General features: G+C 41.9%; 1 protein-coding gene across 3 annotated transcripts in view; it reads left to right on the forward strand.

Moving 5' to 3' along the window:
* The window catches only part of SEMA4G (semaphorin 4G), a 205,753-nt gene that overhangs the window by 96,971 nt on the left and 81,100 nt on the right, over positions 1 to 27,682 (forward strand). For all 3 annotated transcript variants that reach the window (XR_011318531.1, XM_069753730.1, XM_069753731.1), the window contains exon 3: positions 24,776 to 24,924. Coding sequence is in view for 2 of the 3 variants with exons in the window: in XM_069753730.1 (XP_069609831.1) it covers positions 24,776 to 24,924 (149 nt within the window). In the remaining variant the exon portion in view is untranslated. The remainder of the gene's footprint in view (positions 1 to 24,775; positions 24,925 to 27,682) is intronic.

Consider the following 27,682-nt stretch of genomic DNA (forward strand, 5'->3'; position numbering starts at 1 on the left):
GTGCTGTCCATGTTATTCACTGAACCAAAGACTTGTGTTGGCACTTTTTATCTATGCCGCCGAAAAATTACATTATACGTGTATGAAAATATGTATGCACAATTATATGTACAGTGACACACACTGGGTGTTGCTTCACAACAGGACAAGTTGAGTTCTCATTGTATTAAGTGTTTTCTGAGATATATGTGTGTATGTATACATATATATATGTATATGTGTATATATATATATATATATATGTATGTATATATATAATGTGTGTGTGTGTATAATGTATGTAATGTATGTGTGCATTTCATCCTTTGTTTCCAGATCATTAGCAAAATAAAACCAGAAACTAATTTGTACAACGTTTTAATTTTAAAGTTAAATAAATAGATTTTTTCCCCCTTATGCCTCTAATGACTCTTGTCGGCTTATCCTTATCTAATGAGTTTCTCTGCTTTATAATTAGTCCGCTTTGCTTGAAGCACAAAAGATTTTGTTCTAATTTCCCATAAAAAGTTGAAACTGCTGTAAGTAAAGTCTTTTTAACTGATGTAGATGGATCATCCATGCATAGACATGCTGCTCCAATCAATATCCAACATCGATAAGGAAGAAATGGGTCTTGGCAGTCCCATTCCAGTGATCGGTGGGGTCCTCCGGAATCGTACGTTCTTCACCTGTCCGGTGTTCTTTGAATACTGGTGTCATGCACCACAGCCTAAAGCCCTGCGCAAAGCAGAACACACTACATGTGAAACATTCAACAATAAATGATAAGTCTTGGTTTCTAAGAGAAAATATAAGAAGTAAACTAAGGTTTGTTATATTTTTACTTGTAGTCAGTCCATGCAAGGGAGTAGGAAAGAGTGGGCTGCTGCAGATCTTCTTATTCTTAGATCAAGAAACACTTTATTTTTGTGCTTCCCCTTTAAAGGATAACTAATGCCGGATGAGTAATAGCTTTGATAATACAAAAATGAATTAAATTGTAAAGAACCTTTTTAATTGCAGCAGTTAAAGGAGAAAGGAATTGAAAGAATATTGTATATCTGGCACAAAGGTGGCCAACGTCTTACTCATCTTCTCTGGTAATTAAAGACACAAATCTACTCTTCGCTGGGATAAGTGATCTTCTTTTCTACTTCTCATTACATTATCGGAGGGGGCTGGAGGGAGATGACTTAGTATTTTAGTAGAAATCGAGAATGGTCAGCATCTCCTAGAAGACCAACCTTCCAACACGTTGTGCAGTAATGTTCTCCTGGCCACCGGCCAAGGCAAGGAAGGCTGCGGAGACCTTGTAATTTGCTTAGAGATGGGCTTTGTAATAACTTCAACCTTTCCAGCAGTTTTAGGGAACTTAATCAAGATGTAATAATGACAATTTCAGGCTGGCAGGGAAGGAGGAAAAGAAAGCTCCTTCAATCCTCACCATTTGTGGAAGAAGTGATCTCAACGGCTCCGAGGCTTTACTGCTCCGTCGCCCCTCCAGTTTTATTTAGGAGTGTTGTAAATTCAATTTTAATAACGCAGCTTATTCTGCCTCATTAGACGGCTCTACAATGTCGGAGGAAGATTCTCATTTAAATTGACTTTAGGCTTCAGATTAGACATTTACAGTGATAATAGAAAAGGTTTTATATTTGTCTTGTACTTCTGTCTGGACTTTTCCACCTTTTCTTTACTTCTGTATTGTAGACAGTATGTGATTGGTATGGTTAAAAGACCATTAGACCAAAAGTGAAGCTTTGTGCATGAAGAAATAGACTACCTTGCAATATTGCGCAAGGAAAAAGGAGTGGATGTCTGCTTAGGGCACCATAAAGAGGTTGATGCAATTTATGGATTAAAAAAAGAAAGTACGGTAAGTTTTCTCGAGGTTTCTTTAAAAACATATCTGAATGAATTGCAATGCTGTGGCCATACAGCTATTTGGCAGCTCAACATTGAAAAGGTTATCCCAATTTAAAAAAATAAGAGACCAGAAAATACCAGCAAATAGATTTAAAAAATGCAGCCTGCGCAGATGCTTTGCCAACAAGCGGCCAGCACATGAGTGCTGCAGACAATCAGTGGTCGCTAGAATTCGTGCAAATCGATTTGTAATCTGAGGCCACTGGACAGGAGCCCTGAAAATAGCCTCTTACCTGATGGCATCTGTGGCTGTTCTTTTGATTAGCTTCAAGACTTCTCCCGAATATCCCCCATACTTTGGAACTCTCTGCCCCAACACGTCCGATTATCCATCACATTCGGATCCTTCAGACGGAACCTGAAAACCCATCTCTTCTAGAAAGCTTATAACCTACAATGACCACACTACCACCTCAACACCATCGGAGCTACTGTAACCCCCGACCTACTGGCTCCTTCCCCATAATCCTGTAGAATGTAAGCCCAAGGGCAGGGTCCTCTTCCCTCTGTACCAGTCTACCATTGTCAATATGTCTACTGTAAGTGATCTTTGAAATTTGGATGTAACCCCTTCTCATGTACAGCACCATGGAATCAATGGTGCTATATAAATAAATAATAATTTATGATTATAATTAGTTACTCTGGCAATAATGCTGTTGCATCGGGCCAGCTAATCTGTTGGGGATGCCATCAGGGATGAGGCAATTCTCAGAGTTCCTCTCTAACAGACAGTGACAGATTACCGAAGTGGCCGTTAGACCTGATCATGCAAAATGATTTGCACCAACTCTATTGGTCGCATTAATCATGGTTCAGCTCCCAGTGGCGGTACCAGTAAAATACAGTATGTGACCATTAAGGCCATGGCTTGGTGCCACCACAGGGCTTATATTTGTGAGTGGAATGACTCCTCCTCAAATTGGCATCATACTGAGTTTCTAAGGCCAACAGTGGGATTTGCTTTCTGAAAACCCTACCATGGAACTGGTCTATGGTTGTGACGTGCCCACAAGGTCTAAGCGAAATATTTCTTGTAGAATGACTTGAATCCATGCAGCAGATTCATTCCTTCTCATTAATTCCTGGGAGTTTATACTCCCCAATCATGTCTCTCTGACATCTCAAATTTACTTTTCATGGTAGAATTTTACTTGTGTATATCTAATTAACAAGGACACGTGCACAATACCTGCCAGTCATTGGCAACTTGTTTCTGCAACTCTCTTGCTTGGCGTGCAGCATCATCTCTCCACTCCTGATTTCAGCTTGGGAGGAAGGAAGAGGTGTCCATGGTTGTTATACATAAACACACAGGTTTTCTTTTTTTTCTGGTTGCAGGAAAATGTTTGAAGGGATTTTGGCAGCAGGATTTCAAACGCCAAACAATTTATATGCTCATGTAACTTTTGCAAGGACCGCTTCAGCAATAACTTTACATAAGAAGTCCGCTCCTCCGTTACTGAGAGATCAGCGTTTGAATTGATATGCGAATGTGGGAGACCTATTGTAGATCTGAAGCCTCTGTCAATCAAGCCCTATTTCTTGCCCAGCATCACCTCCTCCCTGTTGTGCGGGGAATAGAGCTGGAGTGACAGAAGCTTCAGACCTACAAATAGTTCTTCAGCCACATTTGCATATCAATTCAACTGCTGATTTCTCTCTAATGGGAGAATGGACATGCCATGTAAAGGTATTGCTGGACTTGTTTTTGACAGTGCTACATGTACACAGAACTAGTTTGTGGGGATGAAATCCTTCTGACAAGCTCCCTTTTAAGCTGCTTTTGGATAAGAAAAAGGAAGTTTAAAGCCTCCAAACACATCAGACTAAAGTTGTCCAAACCCACAGATATCAGCAGGGTAGGCCAACAATCTGTTTTGTTTGGGGGCCTCCCAACTCTCCCCCGACATTACCTGTCAACGGAAAACAAGGACTTAGCCGGAATTGCAGATATCCTTTTGTTCTCTGTAAGATAAGCCGCTGGCAGAGGAGGCTAGCTGCGGTGTCTCATGGAGAACACAGGAACGCCTGTACGTTTGGGGAAGATAACTGTTGGCCGGACAATCATTTGGCTACTCCAATATTGGAAATAGAGTGGTGGACACCTTTTCGTAGGCATGTCTCCATTTTAATAATTAGGAGATAAAGATGTGAATTGCCAAATACATTTTAATTTTCTAATCTGTATGTGATGAACAATCCTGTGATACTGCAAATCTTAACATTCTTTTATAGACGACAAAAATGAATATATTAAAGGCACTTCCAGATTTCTGGTAAAGTTCCCCCATACATTCTGATCGGCGGTAATGCCAATACACTGTGTATGGGGTGTCGGCCAGCTGATTGTCGGGGTAGATATAGAGAGGGCATGCCCGATTTTGGACTGCTGATCACTTAGTTCTCCCCGATGATAAGCCACTACCGGAGATGTCTGTCGGACGCTTTCTCAAAGAGAGTACAGGAACAGTTGGTCAATGAGCACTCCTGTGTGTGAAGGAGATAGCAAAGATGGCTGGCAGTGAGCGATCGGTCGAAGCATTGTTCCACCAAAAACCATCCAATGTGTATCGGGAGCTTAACGGTGGAGGTTTAAATGGCTGGTCTACAATTCCTCTAAACATTTTTCCTGAAGTATCTATGATGGTTATTGATATAGCGAAATCGCTGTGGTCACTGCTGGTTACATGGTTTCAATAAGAGATGCATAAACTTTGTTTAAATAGTGCCATCGATGTGGGGTGACTATATAGACAACAGGGTGAGGATGTGGGAAAGGTAAACATCGTGAGTGTCTAGAAGGTGTGGTGTTATATGGAGATCAACATTTCAGTCCACAACCTGGATAATAAACTTCTGTCAACATTACTAGTTACGAGCATGAACATAAAATCCTGAGACATCAAGCGCAACAGTGTGAAAAACATGGTCGGATACCAAAGGCGTATATCCCTTGTCTCACTAGTACAACACAATAATGTAAAAAAAAAAAAAAAAAGACACCCATCTGACACTGTGGACAACTAAAGCTGCTTTTAGAGAGGCTGTTCCTGGCCATTAGACCACCACTGATCAGCTTCCATTCAAGTAGTTTAAAGAACCACTCCAGCACTTTACATATAATTCCCCCGCCTCCTGTCTTATACTCACCTGCCTCCGCCTTCATCCATTTCCAGCGTCGCTCCCGTCGGTCTCCGGCAAAAAATGACCCGTTCACAGCTGCAGTGTTTCATGGAGTGGCACGGAGGTCACTTTTCAATACAAGTCTATGAGCGCCTCGCTCTGGCTCTCAGACTTATACTGAGAGCGTGTGACGTAGCTTCTGACTTCCGGCCACTCGGAAGCTGTTGTCACAAGATGTCGTGGGGGGACCAGAGCGGCGCTGAAAAAACTGAATATGGCGAGAAGACAAATGTGATGGACCGCCACGCTGTCTTCGTCTGTGGAGGATTATCTAAAGCAGCTGATACATTACCTGGGATGGAGCCATGTTAAGTCCAGTCCGCCTCATCTCTTTGTTCCCAAGGAGCACCAAGCATTTGTGGAAAGCATGTTTGGAGTTTGGAGATCTAGAAGCTAAGCTAGCATCCTATCAGCTTCAGTTAATTGCAGTGCATAAACATCTTTCTTTACTCGTAGCTTTTACTCACGGTGGCAGCGAGTGCATATGTATCAAGCTCATTTAACTTTATTAGAGGGGAGCACACATGCACATACCTTGATATTTTAGCATACAAAATTATTTTTTTGTTATACGCTAGTGAGAACCTACCCTAATAATCATGGTGGGAAATTATTTAAAGAAGAATTGTCATGAGGTCATAAGTGGACAGTTTTTGCTCTTATTTAATTCCCGCTGCTCTCCTAAGTATTTGGTTGTTTTTTTCTATCTATCTGCCTTCAGAGATATGGGCCATTTTACTTCGTACTTTAGTTTTATTGTCTCTACCTCAGGGGTGTAGTTCATATTCTTAGGGGCGTGTATTAAAGCTGCTCTGCATAATAATCTGTGAGCCGTGCCCCCAAGGAACACACTATGACAACGCTAAATTAAAAGACCCATATCTCTGGAACTGTACGGAAAAAAGTAAGCAGAATAAAGTAAGAGCAATAACAGGACACTTTTGTCTTGGTGATGGGTCTTCTTTAAACAGATTTTTCTTGGCCAAAATTAGGTTAAAAGTAATTATATGAAATTAAAAATAGAGGACCAATTTCTTATCTTATAAATCCCCTGCCACTCTATTGATATCACAATTTCCACCGAAAGGCAGCCATACTCCTCTCTGGCTTTTGATGTAATCAGTCACATACCACTATAGTCTATTTTTTTTTTGGCTCGATCCGCTAGCTTATTATATGAGCTTGTGTATGTGAAATAATAAAAGAAGTTTGGCAATTCAAAACAATTTTTTCTGGTGGGTTTAAGGAGCCCAACACTGATTGTGAAAGCAGGATTTTTGTAAAACGAGTTGAAAGAATTTGGTGGCACTTGCTTTACCATGAACCTTGCCTGTAGAGCTTTGTAGGGGATGTTTACTCCGCGGGTTATTCATGCTTGACCTTCATGCGTCTTTCTGACAACTAGAACGTGTCCCCGAGCGCCTTCTTGTAGTAACGCTCTGATGGGATAATAGACACAAAATAGTTGTAAATGGCATTAACCGTCAGAGAATCCATGTCACTTGGCATTTAATATCACGCTTCCATCAGTGCAGCAGAAATTGTAGGTGCTGTTGATAGTGTGGCCCAGAGGACCATGCATTATTTATGTTATATTTATATCTCCTTTTATCAGCTTTATTCTTTCCAATAGCAATTTAATATAGGAGAATGCAGGACAGACATGTTGTTATGCAGTAGACAATACAGCCGTCCTCATCTTATGCACCATATTGCTGCAATCTGTATACATGTAGGACACGTCCTTGACCATGGTGTTTAAGGCAGAGGACTCAGAGGAGGCATGATGTAGCTAAATCAAGTCTTTTGTTGCCTTCACGTGTACGTTCTAGCTTATGAATGTGTATTCATCATTCATGTCATTTTTAATTACCGTAGATATTCGTCTCGCTGTTCCGATAATCGAAAACCCCCAAAAATGTAACACAATGGTACTAATATTAGCAATAGGAATATGGGAATTTAAATTATTATTATTATACTTGGTTGAAAACTAGCGAGGCATAATGTCTGTGGGTTAGTGAGGACATTTATAAAAGTCAAATTCGTCAAGTACTTTTGATTCTAGACTTAAAGGGGTTCTCCGGGAATAGAAAAAAAAGTCTAAGTAATTAAAGGGAAATGCCATTATAAACAAACTCCTAAATACATTTTAATTAGCAAATCACCATTTTGTTTTGTCTAGGGAGGTAATCACAAGAAATATAAAATGGCCGCCACCTTGTTTGACCGAACGAAACCTGTCCTACAATGCTAGAACTGGGGCCTGTGAGCATGTGCAGTAGGAAGCTCCACCCTCCTTCATATGTAGGAAGATGGCTCCACTAATAATACTGTTTATAACAGGTGTTAAGGTAAGAGGCTGCTCACACTGCTGTCCCCCTTCTCTCTCTGATCTAATACTGGATATACCAGCAGTGCTGAGGTAAGAGGAGGCTGCTCACACTGCTGTCCACCCTGTCTATATGATCTAATACTGGAGATACCAGCAGTGCTGAGGTAAGAAGAGGCTGCTCACGCTGCTGACCACCCTGTCTATATGATCTAATACTGGGGATACTAGGGGGTGCTGAGGTAAGAAGAGGCTGCTCACACTGCTGTCCACCTTCTCTCTCTGATCTAATACTGGAGATACCAGCAGTGCTGAGGTAAGAAGAGGCTGCTCACACTGCTGTCCACCCTGTCTATTTGATCTTAATACTGGAGATACCAGCAGTGCTGAGGTAAGAAGAGGCTGCTCACACTGGCTGTCCACCCAGTCCATCTGATCTAATACTGGAGATACCAGAGGTGCTGAGGTAAGAAGAGGCTGCTCACGCTGCTGACCACCCTGTCTATATTATCTAATACTGGGGATACTAGGGGGTGCTGAGGTAAGAAGAGGCTGCTCACACTGTTGTCCACCTGGTCTATCTGATCTAATACTGGAGATACCAGCAGTGCTGAGGTAAGGAGAGGCTGCTCACAATGCTGACTACCCAGTCTATCTGATCTAATACTGGAAATACCAGAGGTGCTGAGGTAAGAAGAGGCTGCTCACATTGCTGCTCACCCTGTCTATCTGATCTAATACTGGAGATACCAGCAGTGCTGAGGTAAGGAGAGGCTGCTCAAACTGCTGACCACCCGGTCTATCTGATCTAATACTGGAGATACCAGAGGTGCTGAGGTAAGAAGAGGCTGCTCACACTGCTGCCCACCCTGTCAGTCTGATCTAATACTGGAGATACCAGGAGGTGCTGAGGTAAGGAGAGGCTGCTCACACTGTTGTCCACCCTGTCTGTCTGATCTAATACTGGAGATACCAGAGGTGCTGAGGTAAGAAGAGACTGCTCACACTGCTGTCCACCCTGTCCATATGATCTAATACTGGAGATACCAGGGCTGGTGAGGAGAGGCTGCTCACTGCTGTCCACCATGTCTACCTGATCTAATACTGGAGATACCAGGAGGTGCTGAGGTAAGAAGAGGCTGCTCACACTGCTGTCCACCCTACCTGATCTAATACTGGAGATACCAAGTAAACAGGATCATGGGGTGCATTAAAAGAGGTCTGGATACACATGATGAGAGCATTATACTGCCTCTGTACAAATCCCTAGTTAGACCGCACATGGAGTACTGTGTCCAGTTTTGGGCACCGGTGCTCATGAAGGATATAATGGAACTAGAGAGAGTACAAAGGAGGGCAACAAAATTAATAAAGGGGATGGGAGAACTACAATACCCAGATAGATTAGCGAAAGTAGGATTATTTAGTCTAGAAAAAAGACGACTGAGGGGCGATCTAATAACCATGTATAAGTATATAAGGGGACAATACAAATATCTCGCTGAGGATCTGTTTATACCAAGGAAGGTGACGGGCACAAGGGGGCATTCTTTGCGTCTGGAGGAGAGAAGGTTTTTCCACCAACATAGAAGAGGATTCTTTACTGTTAGGGCAGTGAGAATCTGGAATTGCTTGCCTGAGGAGGTGGTGATGGCGAACTCAGTCGAGGGGTTCAAGAGAGGCCTGGATGTCTTCCTGGAGCAGAACAATATTGTATCATACAATTATTAGGTTCTGTAGAAGGACGTAGATCTGGGGATTTATTATGATGGAATATAGGCTGAACTGGATGGACAAATGTCTTTTTTCGGCCTTACTAACTATGTTACTATGTTACTATGTATACCAGAGGTGCTGAGGTAAGAAGAGGCTGCTCACACTGCTGTCCACCATGTCTACCTGATCTAATACTTGAGATACCAGCAGTGCTGAGGTAAGGAGAGGCTGTTCACACTTCTGACCACCCTGTCTATCTGATCTAATACTGGAGATATCAGAGGTGCTGAGGTATGAAGAAGCTGTTCATACTGCTGACCACCATATCTGCTCTAATACTGGAGATACAAAAGGTGCAGATGTAAGAGGCTGCTCACACTGCTGACCACCCTGTCTATCTGATCTAATAATGGAGATTCCAGAGGTGCTGAGGTAAGAAGAGGCTGCTCTCCAGGTCACAGCAGTAGATCCTCCTATTGTTCATGCTCGCAGGCACCTGTCCTAAAAGTCTAGGATCGGTTTCTATCAGTGAATCAAGGCTTCAGCCATTTTAATTAGTAAGTGATTACTTATCTATGCAAAACATTTGTGATTTACTAATTAAATGTATTTTTTTTTTATAATAACATTTCCTGTAGTTATTTATTTTGTTCTATTCCCAGAGAACCCCTTTTAAGAAATGCTGTAGTACGTATTTTATATCCATGGTGTCTCTTTTGGTTTATTGTTAGCCTGTTGTAAAAATGTATTTCAATACTGTAATGCAAATCCGACCCAGATCTGATACTTGGATTTCTGCTGAAGATGTGCAGCTGATCCACATAAGGATTAGGGGCTGGAGTTTTTTGTGCAGAATTTCTGCAGCAAATGGTTCCCAAGGTTGCTGCCAAAATCCACCTGCATATTTTGTATATCATGTGAAAACTGTTTTGAAAAAACCCCATTAGGCCATGTTCACACGATCCTTTTTTTCATGCGGAATTGCCGCGATTCTCCCGCTGCGGGTCCGCAGCTGTTTTCCATGCAGGGTACATTACATTGTACCCTATGGAAAACAGGAACTGCTGTGCCCACAATGCGGAAAATAAAAAAAAAAACCGCGCTGAATAGCTGCGGGAAAAAAGAAGTACCATGTCACTTCTTTTTTCGGAGCCGCAGCGGTTCTGCACCTATTGACCTCCATTGTGAGGTCAAACCCGCAGTAAAACCCGCAGATGAAACAAATATCTGCGGGTTTTACTGCGGTTTGTGGTGCAGAACCGCTGCAGCAGGAAGTGCGGGGAAGCGGGCGGAAGTGCGTGGGCGGAGTGTGGCTGCCCCCCCGTGCTCCGATCCCGCCCCCCCGTGCTCCAATCCCACCGCCCCGTGCTCCGATGCCCCCCCTCCCAGTGCTCCCCCCCCCCTGTGCCCTAATCTCCCCCCTTATACTTACCCGGCGTCCCGGTGTCCGTCCGGCCGTCTTCTCCCTGGGCGCCGCCATTTTGCAAAATGGCGGGCGCATGCGCAGTGCGCCCGCCGAATCTGCCGGCCGGCAGATTCGTTCCAAAGTGCATTTTGATCACCCCCATAGGTAGGGACAATAAAAAAAAATTAAGAATTTTTTTTTTTTTTCCACTAAGGTTAGAATAGGGTTAGGGGTAGGGTTAGGATATTTTCAGCCATTTTAACTGCATAGAAAACTGCATAACAAAAAGGATCAAAAAAAGGATCAAAACAAGGATCAAAAAACGCATCAAAAAAGGACAAAAAAAGGACCTGCGTTTTCTGCCAAGAGCTGCAGTTTTTTAAAAAACAGTCCTGAAAAAAAAGGATGGAAATCAGGAACGTGTGAACATACCCTTAGGATGTTCATGCCTAGCTTTTTTTGTGTGTGTTTTTCTGCATGAAAAATTAAGTCAATTACTTGAAAACTAGAAAATGTGTTTTTAGTGCACTCTCTTAAAGTGCTCTTTTAGTTTTTAGCCATTTTGATTTTAATGTGATATTTTCCTGGGTCTGTGTAGGTAATATTGAAAATGTGAGTGGACTTCAGTAAAGGGAGATTTTGCGTGTACAAACTCAGACTGCAAAACGTAGTAGAATTTCTGTTAGTATTTTGCACACAAACATAAGATTTTGCAGGAATGTTACTTTGTCGGTACATTCTTGGACAGACTGCAGTGTCCTACTGTAAACAGTGCAGAGGGAGAGGCTCCTGCTGCAGCCAGTTGTCCAAGGGCCAGACAAGAGTGACTAATATATGGGGGCACAAAACGTGTTTTTTTTTTTGTTTGTTTTTTAAATCTGTTTCTCTGATTTAGGCCTTATTCAGGATTCAGTAATTTGTTCTCCTGCACAAAAAATGGTCTGACTTTCAGTAGTGTTTTGGATCTGATTTTTATCAATGTTCGATCAGTGTGTTCTTTTTTTTCATTAGTGATTTTTCTCGTATGAAAAAAAAAATCACATGAATTTGTAAACCTTTTCCTAGTTATTGCAATGTCATAAAGCAGAAATTGCTCGTGGTCAGCAATGTGTGCAATCTGATTTTTCACGGACTGATAGACTTGTATGGATACTTATGATCTGTAACTCGAATCAAAAACAGACAGGAGAAAATGATTTTATTTGTTCATAAACGAGGCACAAAAATCAGGCAAGTAAACAACTGCAAAGACTGTAATGGGTACACTTTTTATCTGTGATAAACCCAGACAGAACACATACGGTACTTTAAAAAAAGAAGTCTAAGGCTAGTTTCACACTAGCGTTTTGTTGAGCTGCGGACTTCCTCCGTGAAGCCCCGCCCACGGTCGCACCTCCGCCGCTCAGCTCCGCCCACGTCCGCGTGCGGCCTGCGTACCTATCTTTAACATTAGGTACGCAGGTCGCGCGGATGCCTCCGCATATGTCGTTTTGACGATGCGGCGACCGGCAGGGACATAATCGTGAAAATGGACTCTGCTCACCGTCACTGACTCCTTCTGAGATCCAGGCTCTGCTGCATCGCCCCACTCCCGCCGCCACCGGCCACCTGTAGCTGCAGCCCTGCCTCCTGTGACACCGCTCTACCTCCGGGGCCCTCTAGGTACGTTACCGTTAAAATGATGGTGTGTCTTATATTCCCTTTTATTAAAAAATGTTTTTTTTTCCTATTTTGCACCCCAATATGTGGGGTGCATCTTCATAATGTGCAAAATACTGTATATCTCCTGATCCCTTCCATTTCCATGTGACAAGAGCCTGCTGGAAGGGAATCAGTTGGATGGCGCTTTGCTTTTAGTCTTTTATTGAATGGTGCTTTTCCTACATTTTCGAGATTCTATAGTATCCCTCAAATCCTGTATATTGTGAGACAAAAGCCTCCTATGCCGTACAATTCTGCTGTGTTGTGTGCACTATTGTGTTTAATGGCAGAAGAGATATTATTTCAACCAAGGTCAAACGTTTCCTAGAGCAAGAATAGGAAGCTTCTGTGTAATGGTAATATATAGAGACGACTACTCTGATTGCGGTATATATGGTCCGCAGCCAAGGGATCCGCACAGGGGAACAAAGCAGCAACAATTAATAAATTGCTCCTATTAGGCCGGACACTCAGAGGCTGAGGAGTAATGAGGCTCCGTACAACAGAAGATAATAATTTACCCCATCCGATGCAATGACATTTCAAAACAGATTCTCAGACATCCAGTACTGAAAGATTTATGTATGATGTGCTTACTTAAAGGGGATGTTTAATCAACAACCCCTTTAATTTAAATTCTGCCAATGAGCTGACTGATGCAGGTCTGGTTCTTGAGACGTCTGAAATCATCTAGTTTTCCAAGATTATTAAATGGTCTTTGCGGACATATAGATTTAGGTCTGTCCATAAAATACATGGATGACCTGCTTATCAGGTGAGAAGGGAGTGACCGTTGTCAAACACTTTTGGCGGCTTATCTCCCTTGGGAACAAAAGGTTTTCCTCCAAAATCCTATGTTGGTAGAAAGTCAGAGGGTTCCCAAATATGTTATAATGGGTGACTAAATCTGAAGGTTTGGCCTATTTAAGCCTTCAAGGGGTTGTCCAGTTTAAAACTGCACTTGTGACTCCTCAGATTGTGTGCAGTGCGAGGATTCGCTGGTGTTGGGAGCAGGCGATCGTGTGACTGCAGGTATGTGATACACATACTTCCGCTACATTCCAACTAGACTGGATCCAGCCTTGCTTAATACACTTTGCATCGAGCTAGCTGGATACAGTCTAGTCTGCATGTGACCACATATATGCAACCCCATGCTTGCGGTCACACCCCCTCCTCTCCCTGCCCTGGAGAATCCTCACAGTGTGCAGTGTGTGCGATGTGAGGATTCACAAGTCTGCTGATACATAGTGACTGCAGACTCGTAGTTTTAGACCAGACAAATGCTAATGCGTCCATACACCTGCCGATTTTGATGGGATGGATGCCCATCTATGTATGGAGGTCAGCGATTCACCACCTACACAATGTTCTTTTGTTTTACAGGGAGATAACCCACTGTGAGTATCATCTCTGTTAATCATAGAGAACGCTCAGAACGTTCCTATGTATGGGGGAGTCAGGATAGGTGAAAAATACTAAATCAGTGTGAGTCCAACTACTGAGACCCTCATCTATCGCTAGAAGAGGGGACTCTCGTGCATGTGCGACCAGTGGTCCATTCACCCAGGGGACTTAGTAACCTGTTAACACAGGAGGTCCAGGGATCAGAAACTAAATTTTGCGTTTAGTACATCCCCTTTACTTTCCAAGTACTAAGCAAAAGGACACTTTATATTAGCAGCTTGCTGTACGATCATGATCATGGTTTTGTTTTCCTGATGAGGAAGTCCTATACTTCCAAACACGTTGACGAATAAATCCACCTACAATTGAATTGGCTTCATGGCTGTGGAGTCGGAGTCGGAGCCCATTTTGGTGAAGTCTGAGTGGGAGTCATGGAAATTGAGGAGTTGGAGGCGGAGGTTAGGCTTACCGACTCAAGTCGGAGTCATGGAGTCGAAGTCGGGGTTATGGAAATTGAGGATTCTGAGTCGGAGGTGGTGGTTTACCGACTCCACAGCCCTGATTGGCATCCTTCATTTTTTTTTTCCTTCGGTAGCGCAGAACAACCCATTTGTTTCTCCAGTTCTAAGAATATAAAGACAAAGTTACTGAAACAGGTTATATCTCTGTTAGGATTGGTATGATTGGCGGCTGTCCTGGTATTTTATGACCCCACTCCATCATTTGTTGTGTAACTGGACACGATGAAGAAAGCACAAGTTGTGTACAGATTGGCATGTGTTTTCTCTAATGGGCTGTTTGTGGGATCCTTTTTATATTTTTACAATAAGATGTTCACCTTAAAATAATTGACGACTCAAAGTAGGTCCTTAATTTGATCTTGATCTCTCAAAAAAAAAAAAAAGCTATTAAACGAAAGCGATCCTATTAATATAAACTGTTTCAGCGAGCGCTTCATTGTTCTGACCTAGTAGTTGACCTAATTTTTTGATAGGCACTCGGGGAATATCTGGCATCCGCTCGTCCTGCTTCTCCGAGAGCAGGAGTCTTCTCACAGACCGTAGTTCCCTGGTGATTAGTCGGAACAAGTGCAGCGGACTAGAGATCTTAATCTTGATTGTTCTCTTGTGGTTTTCGGAGCACAGTAAGTCATGGCAGTAATAAAGGCATTGTTCTTAAACCATAAGGAAAGGATGTTATGGGGATCCGCCATTGCGGTATTTTGGGGTGGAGATGACTGTTGATTTATAGTAGTATATTCCTGACGTTTTTCTTTTCTACCTATACATAAACATAAGGTTTATTATTGACTAGGAGACTAGTAATAATAATTTTATAATAATAATAATTTTATTTATATGGCGGCAACATATTCCGCAGTTCCTAGTTATTAGGGAGGGGATTACGCGGTCACCTGGTCCGGTGAATTTAGCTTAATATTTATTATGAATATATGGGCGACAAAGGCAAAAGAGAATTGTGTATGTCACATTTTTGGGATAAATGACTTGTGGTCTCATTATTGCAGTTTTTAAAGGGGGTCTGTCGACACAAAATGACTGTTCAAACCAAGCATAGGTGCTCGGTGAACTTTGGTTTGGCCAAACGTTCTTGTGCACCTTTCCATCTCCATACTTTTCTGGCTCCCATAAAACAATGGCTGTCAATCAAAAGTGTACTGAACTGTTTGGCCACTGCGAACGGTGCACCGAGCAGCTGTGCTTGGTTTGAACAGTCATTTTGCACTGACACTCTCCATTGAAGTTATTCCTCCACTCTTCCGGGGGGGGGAGGTCCAGTGTTTGCCGTGGATGAAGATTTGATACTAGTGTGCTTATTATCTTGGAGACAATAGTGGATAGGGCGCGCGCAAGAAAACATATGATGTGCCTATTACTGTTCAGCCTTTGATCCATGAATTGCAGATTAAGGCTGGTTTCACATTTGCGTTTAAAAACGCAGCGTTTTAAACGCAAACGCATGTGAAAAAAATGCATGTAAATGCGTTAAAACGCCGCGTTTTTTATGTGCATGCGTTTTTGCATGTTTTAATACAAACACGGCGTTTTGACGCATTTACATGCGGTTTTCCTGCGTTTGCGTTTTTAAAATGCATGATAAGTGTGCGACAGCTGCCAATCATCAAAATCAACAAGAAAACCCACTTTAAACAGAAATAGCTAGGGTTAGGATCCCTAGTAACCCTAGGGATCCTAACCCTAAGGGATCCTAACCCTATCCCTAACCCTAAGGGATCCTAACCCTAAGGGATCCTAACCCTAAGGGATCCTAACCCTATCCCTAACTCTATCCCTAACCCTAAGGGATCCTAACCCTAAGGGATCCTAACCCTAACCCTTGGGGTTAGGGTTAGGATCCCTTAGGGTAAGGGTTAGGGTTTGGGGTTGGCTTATCAGTGTGTATTCTTGTGTTTTTCTATTAAAACGCATGCAAACGCATGTGCTTAAAACCGCATGCGTTTACATAGACAGCAATAGGTTTTTTTGCCGCAAAAAAAGGCATGCTTTTTTTGCCGCGAAAAAACGCCGCTAGAAATTACTACATGTTGCATTTCTGCAACACAACGCATGCATAGAAAAGACGCATGCGGCGGCAGAACGTGGCAAAACGCATGCAAAAAAACGCATGCGTTTTTAATGTTAAGTATAGGGAAAAAACGCATGCGTTGTTTTGCGCTAAAACGCAGCGGCAAAAAACGCAATTGTGAAACCAGTCTAAGACGAGTGATGACATAACTTAAAGTTTAATATTCCCTAGTGATTTATTCTGCCTGCCCAATCTCCGGCAGCAGAGTATACAATCCTCTCATCTGGACTCGGAAGTTATTATAATGTTATTGTATCTGTCTGTTATTGAGTTCCTATTGGATCTATCGCGTTGCTGAACGGGTTGTCTGCACTAATTTTATGCATTGGGTCTCACATTCTGATCTGCTGTGGAAAAGTCCCCATTAACCTTAGAGAAAAGTCACTTGAAACTCTTCGCTCGCCAGCCATTTGTGTTTCGGGGTTTCTTAAAGGGAACCTGCCAGCAGGATTGTGCACAGTAACCTACAGACAGTGTCAGGTCGGCGCCGTTATACTGATTACAATGATACCTGGTGATGAAATCCGTCTTGTGGTTGTTGTCTGATCTTTATTTTCAGTTTTGAGTTAATGGTATGGTCGTGCCCCGGGGGTCCTGTGGGGGTCTTCATGTGGTGCTCTGATTAGGTATTCATAATGCAGACGGCTGACATGTCACTGATCCCTCACTGAGCTGCTCCCTAGTTTACATAATGTATATCTGTACATACTGAAGAAGAAAAAAGTCATCCGCCATTATGGCAGCGCCTGCGCAGTAGCACATAGATTGGCCAATGTATATGAGCCCAACTGTAAATGTTCCTATAGCAAATTTAGCATTTCCTATTTTTCAGAATTTCACATGTACATAATATAGCACTTAACCAATGTTCTATGGCAGTAACGCAGTTCCAGTTTTCTAGATGAACCATTCTAAACAATCCAGAATGCAGCTTTATATTTTCTTACAAGTGTTATGTTAGCTGCCACCTGTTCACACTAGTAGGGATGTGCTGGTCAGTTTTGTGCCAATTAGTTAAGTGAATTAATTGGCATTTATCAACCCCCCACTGCTGTTTCCTCCAATAAGAATACTCCAGTGCCATCAGTTGGAATGGTTTCCCGTCCAAGTACACTCCAGTGGATTACAGAGGTAATGAGAAATACATTCTCACGAATCTCTAACGTAACCTGCTTCAGTGTGTTTACATTATCATAATTGTTTTGTCTTACAGCCATAAATCTTCCTTGCGATCTGCGAGGTTCTCTTCAGGCTCGTGCACATTGCTTCTCTGCCTGTTTGGTTCCTATAACGTAATCGCTTTTCATGGCTTCATTAAAGGGGTTGTACAGAATTAGACTTGGATGCTTTCTTCCTCAAAAATAACACCATATTTGTGTGAGATATTGGCGCTCAGCTTCATTAAAGACAGGTTTACGCGGGAAAACGTCTGCTCATAATGAGAACCGGTAAATGACAAAGTAAATCGATAGATGTTCGTTTTGAATAACATTCTACATGGGTCAAGGCGAAATATATGGGAATCATTCTGTTTGGTTTTTAATGGCCAACATAAACAATCCCATATGCAAGCGGACTGATCGTATGTGTAATCAGGCCTATGATCAAGATTCCATGGACTTGTTGGCCATGGTTTGTGGCTATTCGGGGTTATCATATGTAGTAAAAATCCATTCTTATGAGTAGGACCTTATTATTAAATGATCTGGAATAATAGTACATGTTCTAAAGTGCTAACCCGAGATATGCTACTATAACTTTGTAGAACGGCTCATTGATTATTCAAAGGATATAGGCCATTTTTGGAAGCTTTCGTTACATTTTTAAAAAATTTTTTTGAAATCCATGCATTTTTGCGGTAGTAATCGGCTTTTGAAGCTACGGTGTATCACAGTTCAGGGGCTGCTGTAGAGAAAGTTAACAGTAAAGTCCATCAGTGAGTTGTCTGACCGCTCAGATCTGTAGATCTGTGGCCAAAAGTTTAGAGACTGACTCAGAATTTGGTTTTCACAAAGTTTGCTGTTTCGGTGTTTTTAGATCTTTTAGTCGATATTTCTACGGTTACTAAAATACAATTATCGGCATTTCATAAGTTTTTGAACATTTATTGGTAAATACATCCAATTTATGCAAATACTTAATATTTACAATGTTGTTCCTTAATTTTTCCAAACTTCTGTAATTCGACCAGGCAGATGGATGTCCTTTTCTGGGCCAAATCCTGACTGCTGACCCATTCGTGTCGAATCAGTGCTTGGAGTTGATCACACTTTCTGTGTTTGCCTTTGTCCAACCTCTGTTTTCAGGATTGACCACCAGCTCTGAATAGTATTGAGATCTGGAGAGTTTCCTGGCCATGTACCCAACATTTCAATGAGAAAGGAGAAAAAATTGCCAGCAAACCGCAAAAAATAAGAAAGTTAAAACATCACATTTATTATAGTACTTAAAAATCCAAGGGGGAGAATACAAACAAATACATACAAAAGATGAAACACCAAGTCTACGCGTTTCAAGATTGCTAAGATTAAGATATTCATCTCGAAACGCAAAGACCCGGTGTCTCATCTTGTGTAAGTATTTTTATTCTCCCCTTTTGGATTTTTACTATCATACATGTGATGTTTTAATTTACTTATTTTTGCAGTCGCTGGCATTTTTTCTCTTTTCTCATGCGTCATTAACTCAGGAACCAGCTTGAGGCTGCCGTGCACCGCACCCTACTTTGAGATATTTTTTCTACCCGGTGAGCTGACGTTTCTGTTTTTTTCTTGTTTTCTTCAATATGTCAATGTTTTGCTCACTGAGCCACTGGGCTATCATTTTTGGCTTCTAACATGGGGCTGCATCATACTGGAGAAAACATTGTTCATCATCACATTGCTTTGGACCGTTGGGAGAAGTTGCTATTGGAGGATATGTGCAAGGCATGGCATAGGTAGTGCTCACCTTATGTTTTCCGGACAATCATTTTTTCAGTTGTTTCAAACAGTTGAAGTGGGGCGTCATCAGAAAAAATACTTTTAATGACTGTTTGGATCAGCACAGGACAGCACCTCTGGTCCAAACTGCGCGGTCACAGATGCTGCCACTAGAGGCAGCGTTGCCGCTGCAGCGATGGAGGAGTGCAGCAACTCTCAGATTGAGCCATGTAGCCAGCTTCAGAGCAAGCTGTATAACCAAGAGCTTGCAAGCCTGCTGTCATTGCCTAGGAAACTGGCTACCTCTGAAACTGTAGAGGTGGTTGGGTAACCTAGACAACAATCTGTAGACTATAGAGTTTATTACAGAGGATTTTAAAACCGAGGTACATTGCAAAGTTGACCATTTTACCCCTTTTAGTGGTTGAGAAGACTCCTTGAGTAAGGCTCTGTTCACATCTGAGTCCATTTTAAAACCCTTCCATCGTAGATTTTGTCATATTTCCATGTCCTACTATTTTTCTTGTTCCCACTGTATCCGTGTCCGTTGTATCGGTCACTCTGACGTACGTGTGAATATAGCCTTACTCAATATTCTCTTTCCATGAATTTTTAGAATATTTCTGTTCTGTATAGGGAACGATCAGTAGAGTAATAGCCTTAAACCATTGATGCCAGATTAAAGGAATGTTCTACTACCTGACACTCACATTTTCACATTGCATTGCCGATATGGTTTGCTTGACTAACCCGGAGGTGTCTGTCGGGAGGGGAGGTTGCATTGTGGAGAAAGCGGCCTAAAGCTATTACTTTGTATTCCCTCCAGGGGCTCTAAAGACTGAGTCAGCAGATGAGCGGAACGCATGAACCCCCTTGTGTCCCGAGGCCATGCCATGGCGACAGGCAGGCAGTGTAAAGCGCAGCGCTCGTCTCCCTCTGGCTTCTTGTCAGTAGAGGCTGTTGCTTGTTGCTTAGCAACCATTGTTGCAGGCCTAGGAAACAGCAGCGCTGCAATATCCAGGGATTTGATCGGCGAGTTAGGGTCATTTTATTAGGTTATCACTTTGGCTGATATTAAGAAAATGTGTTAAATTCACTGAAACCCTTTTGAAAATCTATTAGTGTTGTTTTGTTTTTTTAAATAAATTACGTAGAATAATTAGAACATTTCTGTAGGATACATTCAAAATTTCCAATACATAATACAAAATCCTCAGTCCGTAGCAATTTTACAGATTTCTTGCAATCTGTCTGCCATAAAATCTAAGTTGTTGTTTTTTTTTAAGAATCTGTACTATTTATTGTTCATTTCCACTTGAACTAATAACTGATAATCGGTGGGGAACCAGGTGTCCAACATGCACCAATTATAGGTCATCAATCTTAAATACCCTTGCAGCCCCTTTATAGGGAATCTGTTACCAGGTTTTTGCTACCTCATCTGAATGTTGCATGATGTAGGCAAAGAGACTGTGAATTGAACGATGTGTCACTTAGTATACTGGGTGCTGCCGTTATGACACAATTTGAGTTTTTAGGTGTAGCTGTGCTCAGAAAGCTAACCTTGCCCACACCAGGCTCTGTATGTACATTGTCTACAGACAGTGAGCTGCTTATCACAGGAAGGGTGGAGTCGAGCTAGTAAGTGTGTGCCAGCTCATCACCAAGTGATAAAACCTTCATTGTAAGTAAGCAGCACACAGCTTGAAAAGTGACATGGTTAAAATATGTTTTAAAACCTACCTCATCCTGTGTTCATATTACATAGCCAAAAACCTGCTGGCAGATTACGTTTAAGTTAATTTTAAAGGAAGGCCGATATCTCTCAGAAATTGTATGTAACTGAAAATATGTTCAATCAAGGAAAAGGGTCAGAGTTATTTCTACAAGATCCGTTAAGAGGAATGAGATTGTTGATATTTCTCCAACACATCTGCTGAGGCTTAATTTATCCTTGGATTCCTATCGGTAGAGCAGAGAAGACAAATATGTCTTACTATTTGCCACATGGTTGGTACTTCAGCAGCTTTTAGTCAATGGCTACTGGCATGTCCTTGTCCATTGGGATTGGCTGACCATTTGTTTTGTTTGAGTGTGTCCCGAAAGAATTTATTTGGGGGCCGGAGGGGGAGACAAGGATTGGAGATTTTGCAGTCCAAGTTCTCAGGCCCGGCAACAGTTTACCATACTTCCTTCTTCATAACGAGAACATGTGCGCTCGGCTGAAGCCGGTGTGTATGTCACGTCCTGTTCTCATTATGTTAGGGCCACATGGTCAAGGCTGTCAGGGATTCTGCCTGATCTCCCTTTTAAAAAATGGTATTAGGTTGTGCCCCCATCGGAATCTTTCAGTGAGTCACTTTATACTCAGTCTGGCCTCCTTTCTGGCACTGTCTGTCTTTTTAGGCTGGAAAAAAGTAAAACACTGCACTCATCCAGTTCAATTTTGCTAAAGTGAAAAAAGTTTATTGCAGACGTGAAGGCAGAAAACAGTGAGGCAACAAGTTTGACGTTTCGGCCACTCAGTGGCCTTGTTCACAAATGGTGCTGTAACAAAGAGATAAACAACAGTTTACACTGTTGTTTATCTCTTTGTTACAGCACCATTTGTGAACAAGGCCACTGAGTTTACACTGTTGTTTATCTCTTTGTTACAGCACCATTTGTGAACAAGGCCACTGAGTGGCCGAAACGTCAAACTTGTTGCCTCACTGTTTTCTGCCTTCACGTCTGCAATAAACTTTTTTCACTTTAGCAAAATTGAACTGGATGAGTGCAGTGTTTTACTTTTTTCCAGTTATTGAGGGTCTCTGGATCCCGTGCACTAGCACCATCAAGAAACTCTACCTATCTGTCGAGTGCTAGCTCTTTATCCTTTCAAGTGTCTTTTTAGGCTGACTCGGGTAGTTTATCAGGCTGTTTTGCCCACCTAAAAGAACCTGGTCATGCGTTGAGTATTTGGTCAGTATTTTATATCCTATATGTATATGTATATTTGCGCTGGAGGTCCCAATAAATCAAAAAAACAATTAGTAACAAGGCTCTCTACATATACCTGAAGAAGGAGTCTGCCGACTCCGAAACGCGTTGGATTAAGCCTTTTGGTCCTAGGTGCATTCCGTCAGCTGATCACGTGTATCATCACGTGCATGTGACGTCACGCGAGGTCCTGCAGCTTCACTGCACCTCGCCGGCAATTTGCTTGTAGAAGCGCGGTCTTACCGCTGAAGATCCGGGATCATTACCGGGAACTTGTCTGGGGAAGCGCGGTCTTACCGCTGAAGATCCGGGAGCATCGCCTGTGAGGTAAGGGGTGACTGTCACCGGCCGGGACAGGTTTAACACCCTTTCCTCACACATCTACGAGAAAGTCACTGCTGTGCACATATTTGGGAAACTGCAGCACGTGTACATATATGTGAACACCTGTTATATCGTGTGGACTGCATAGATGAAGGAAAATAATATGCCAATAAGGTAATCGTTTGGACATGGTATAAGGAATATCACCCTATGTAGAGAGCCTTGTTACTAATTGTTTTTTAGATTTATTGGGGCCTCCAGCGCAAATATACATATACATATAGGTGCTTGTGTTTTTTACACTCTATACCGGACATTTTTGGTAGTTGTGTCCGTTTATTTGCAGCAGGGGGAAAAATTAAGGAATAACCCTTTGTGCAGCGCCCTTAGTTGTTTTTATATTTTTAGTATTTTATATCCGTATTTGTAAGCCAAAACCAGGAGTGGAACAATCAGAGGAAACATAGGATAGAAACATGTCACCACTTCTCCATTTTTTCATCTACTCCTGGTTTTGGCTTACAAGAAATACGGATGTAAAATACTGAACGTGTGAATGTGGCCTTAAAAAGACTGACACTGCTGGAAAATTATAGCATATTTTTTTCTGTCAGAGCAAGTACAAATTCCATTTTTCAAGGGTTCATCCAGAACACCCAACCAAGTCATGAATGTGTGGCTTGAACATTGTGTGAACAGGGTCCAGACCTGGCCATAAACCGTTGATGGCTGTTGGCCAAAAGATTGTTTGTCCGACAGTCATCTAACCTGATTCCCCCGAAAAAACGAGTGCTCGTTCGGCCAAGTGCTGCTGTGTTCTCTATGAGAAAACCGCCAACTGACGCATCGGCTGGCAGCATATCTCAGGGAGAACAATGCGATCGGCGTTCCACAGTCTGCCATGCCTGATCAGCATCTATCCAGACCATCATAGAGTAGACGTACAGCACTCCACCAATCTTGTGGTGCACGGATAGGGTCCCGACTTCCAACCCTAATTAATATATAAAAAGTAGGAATCTGACACTCAAAATAATGTGGTTTATTAGATACAAGAACTGTGTATAGACAGACTTTGATGTTTCTCACCGACCTTCACTAGATATACACATTTAGCATAGAAGAACAGAACTCTGTAATCTGCGACAGTAGAGAGAGTGTAGTTATTACCGTATGTATTTATTTATATAGCACCATTGGTTCCATGGTGCTGTACATTAGTAGTTGTGACATCAGTCGCTAGAAGAGATATGCCAGAAAGCATATCTATTCTGGTGATGGATATCCCATCTCCCGACATTCCCCATATACATTAGACCATCGGCCAAACCCATTGATATTGATAGGTTCCACCAACATACCGTAAGTCTAATAGTGTGTGTAGGGCGAGATGACCGTCGGCCAAACAAGCGTTCTTCTGACAACTGTCTAATGCACATGGACAGACTGATGAAATCGATTTAATCTTTATGGAATAAATCGCCTGAAATACTTAGTTGACTTTTTTTATCTGATTAAGTAAGAAACCTGTTTGCCGAACAGACGTTCAGGTTTAAGGTGTAACAAAGATTTCTAAAATTTGTAGTACAAGGCACTGTAAGATAAGGGCACAGCTATTTTAAAGGTTTTTTTTTAGGGTTTGTATTTGAACCATGACACATTTTAATGAGCTGACAACTGGTAATACAAGTTCGTCTAACTTTTAAAATACCACGGGCTACGTATGTTCTAACTAGACTGACCTAGGAGTTAAAGTTGCATGAATGTATTTCATCTTGAAAACATTTCTTATCCCATTATGTCCGTATACACCTGTTTTATAATTTGCTGTTCTGTAAAGGGGTTTCCAGTGAAAAGTAGTTATTACTTATTGAATGGGTCCCACACTTATCTGAAGAATGGGGTACCTTCTTTCCCCATTAGGATGTAGCGGCAGTACGCGAACATCGCTCCATTCATTTTCTATAGGGCTACTGGATAAAGCTGAACGCAGTGCTCAGCATTCCAATAGAGAATGAATGGCGCGCCGATCCAGCATGCCCATGACAACTCCATTCTACCAGGGCCGATGGTGCCATGTTCTGTCTATTGGTGGGGGATCCAGCTATAGGTTACCACCTATCCAGGGGATAAGCTTCTATTCACCGGACAGCCCCATCTAAATGTAATATTTTGTAAGATACTACACCATGTAATACATTTTTTTTTCTACTTTCTATAATACCCTGCATTGTAACCACATAAGATTTAATAGAATCTTATTATTAATATCTGCATTTTATTCTTCCGCAGAACTTTCTGATGCAAAATGGTTTAGCGATAATGTGAAGAATTACAGCACTTTACTCCTGGAGGATGAAAATGGGATTCTGTACGTTGGCGCCAGAGGTGCCATCTTCTCGCTCAATTCAAGTGATATTTCTCAGAGGTCCCGGAGAACAGTAAGTGTTTTTTTTATTGTTCACTAATATGGATATATTGTATGAGTTCCCAAATAGCAGGGATAATCCGCAGATTTAAAGCCTGCTAAGACATTAGTTTTTACATGCTATTGCACAATTGATGGTAAAATTGCTGAGGAATTTGAGTGGATCACGAGAACAGGCTTCCTGAGCCGCCCATTCGCATAGGCGTCAATTTAGCGCGCATGCTGCTGATCCGGTTTGCTTTATACTCACCTACATTTAAAAAGAATGCCTCAAATATTTAATTTTTTACTTTAATATTTAAATGCAAGTCTTAAAGATTTTTTTTTTTTTTAATGTTGTGGTTATTTTATTTTTTTTAAATACTTTCCTCTGAGCGGACTCATTAGAGACACACTTTCTTCCTGTATTATAAGAACAGAAGGAATACAGCCCCTTACGGAGCCAAATGAGTTGCAAGAGTAATACATACTAGGTAAATCTTCTCTTTGTATTAAGTATTTCTCCTTCTTTTGCGTCATTATCCTATTTTTTTTCTATGTGTAGAACTAAGTGCTGCAGGAGCCTCCCCCATTTTTGGTGTTTACAAAAAAGGGGGGAGGCTCCTGCTGAAGCTATTAAAACACACAGTTTTCTAAGCCACAGCCCCTTACAGCTTCACTCTCTGAAAATGTGGTCGATCAGCTGGACTTCACTTCTGGGTTCTCACACTTTTTACTTTTAATAATTCATTTTGAGATTTAGGGTTACTTGTAAAGATCTCCAGCGATACATTAGAGCTGTCATTAATGTTCTTACCCTTTTTATTGATAATGAGATAACTCTTTTCATTCAGTCTCCGTCTATACTGCAAAGTTGACATGTCAACTACAGAAACCGAAAAGTTTCAGCTTGCTTGGGAGACGTCTGCCAAAGTGGAATATTTTTTTAAAAACATGCATTTGGACAGATACAAAAATATGAGAAAACGCCAACATAAGTAAAATTAAAAAATATATATTTTTTATAAAAAATCTAATTTACCGTAAATGGAAAGTGGAAACCTTTTTAAGGTTTCCTGAATGGCAATAAGGTTGGGAATCATTAATATAGTGAAGCTTTTCTGTGCCTTCATATACAATCTCTGCCTCCTTAAAGCTTTTTTCACATGTATTCAAGGGTGGTGCTTGTACATATGCAAAGAAAATTGAGTGTTGAAATTTGAGCGACAAGGGAAAAGGAAAGTACAGTCCTTAATATTTTTCTTCTTTAAGTAGGTGTATGAGTCATGACCACACATTAACAGAAGTATCAGGACTGTTGTCAGCAAGATATGTTTTCTATGATTGCGTTAATGACAAGGTCGAACCCCTTTGTGACTAAGCAGGTGATAGTAGGGCACTCCTTGTAGCCTAAGGGCAGATGGAAAACGGCTTTTGATTTTTCTTTGCCAAGTTAAACACGTTGACAACAAATGACTCACGGCATCGGAGTCCGACTCGTCTACTTGTTGCTTTTATTGAAACCATTATTTCTAATACCTCTCGCGGTTTGTGACTGCAGATCTTCCCGTTACTAACCACTATGAGGACACACACGTTCCAAATTCTTTATCCTGTGACTCATGATGGAATCGACTCGAGTGTAAATTGGTTACTTGCTGCAAGGATCAGGGATTAAAGTGAAGAAATTTATGATGTTGTTGTTTGGTCATTACATTGTAGATATGAGCAGTTCAAATAAAGTCCAACTAGGAAGGACCATTTATTTATTAGGGTTTGTCTAGGATTAGAAAAAATATTCCCCCCCCCCCCTCCATTCTCATCCATTTGTTGCATTTAGTATTGCAGCTCAGCTCTCATTACTTGAATGGGAAACCAACATTATTTACAACCGGATCCTCATCAGAAATCCAAGGCTGACACGTGGAGTTATGCCACACAAGAGCAGTTAAATGTGTTTTGTCTCCAATTCATTGAAACTAATCTGCCTGCTTTTCCATTGAGTTTGCAAGAATGAGTTCAATAATGTGGAAATGAGGTTGATGGAACCCCCTTCACATCAATAGGATGCAAAATGTATCAGGATTTGAAATTACTCCCTATGTATTAGATAGGTGATAACCAGTGATGAGCGAACGTGCTCGGATTAGGTTTTATCTGAGCACGCTCGGGTGCTAACCGAGTGACTTTGGCGTGCTCTTATTGCATGTTCAAGTCCCTGCGCCTGCATGTCTCATGGCTGATAGACAGCTGCAACACATGCAGGGATTGCTTAACAAACAGGCAATCCCTGCACATTTTGCAGCTGTCGAACAGCCGTGAGACATGTAGGTGCGGGGGCTCAAACATATTTTTCGAGCACGCCGAAGTCACTCGGTTAGCACCCGAGCATGCTCAGATAAGACGTTATCCGAGCATGATCGCTCATCACTAGTGATGACTTCCTGATCACTGGAGGTCTCACTGCTGGGACTCCCATCTATCTTGTCAACAAGGCTCTGAAGAGACCCCTCCAAATGGAGTGGAGGTCCTGCATGGGCACCCTTGTTCCAGAGATAGCCATGTGCAGCACTCAGAGTGCCAGCAGTCGGACCCAAGCAATAAGGCTATTCCTGATCTATAAGGTTATGTTCCTGTGGTCAGTAAACTCTGCGGGTTGGATTCTGTGTGCATCCGCAGCGTCCAACCTGTAGCAGCCAGACGTTACAGCATAGTGGATGGGATTTCAAGAAATCCCATGTCCACTATCCGTGCATCGGCACCCGCGACTTCCCTGCGTATGCGGACATGTG

The sequence above is a fragment of the Ranitomeya imitator genome, chromosome 2, assembly GCF_032444005.1.
Source record: "Ranitomeya imitator isolate aRanImi1 chromosome 2, aRanImi1.pri, whole genome shotgun sequence".
Lineage (NCBI taxonomy): Eukaryota > Metazoa > Chordata > Amphibia > Anura > Dendrobatidae > Ranitomeya > Ranitomeya imitator.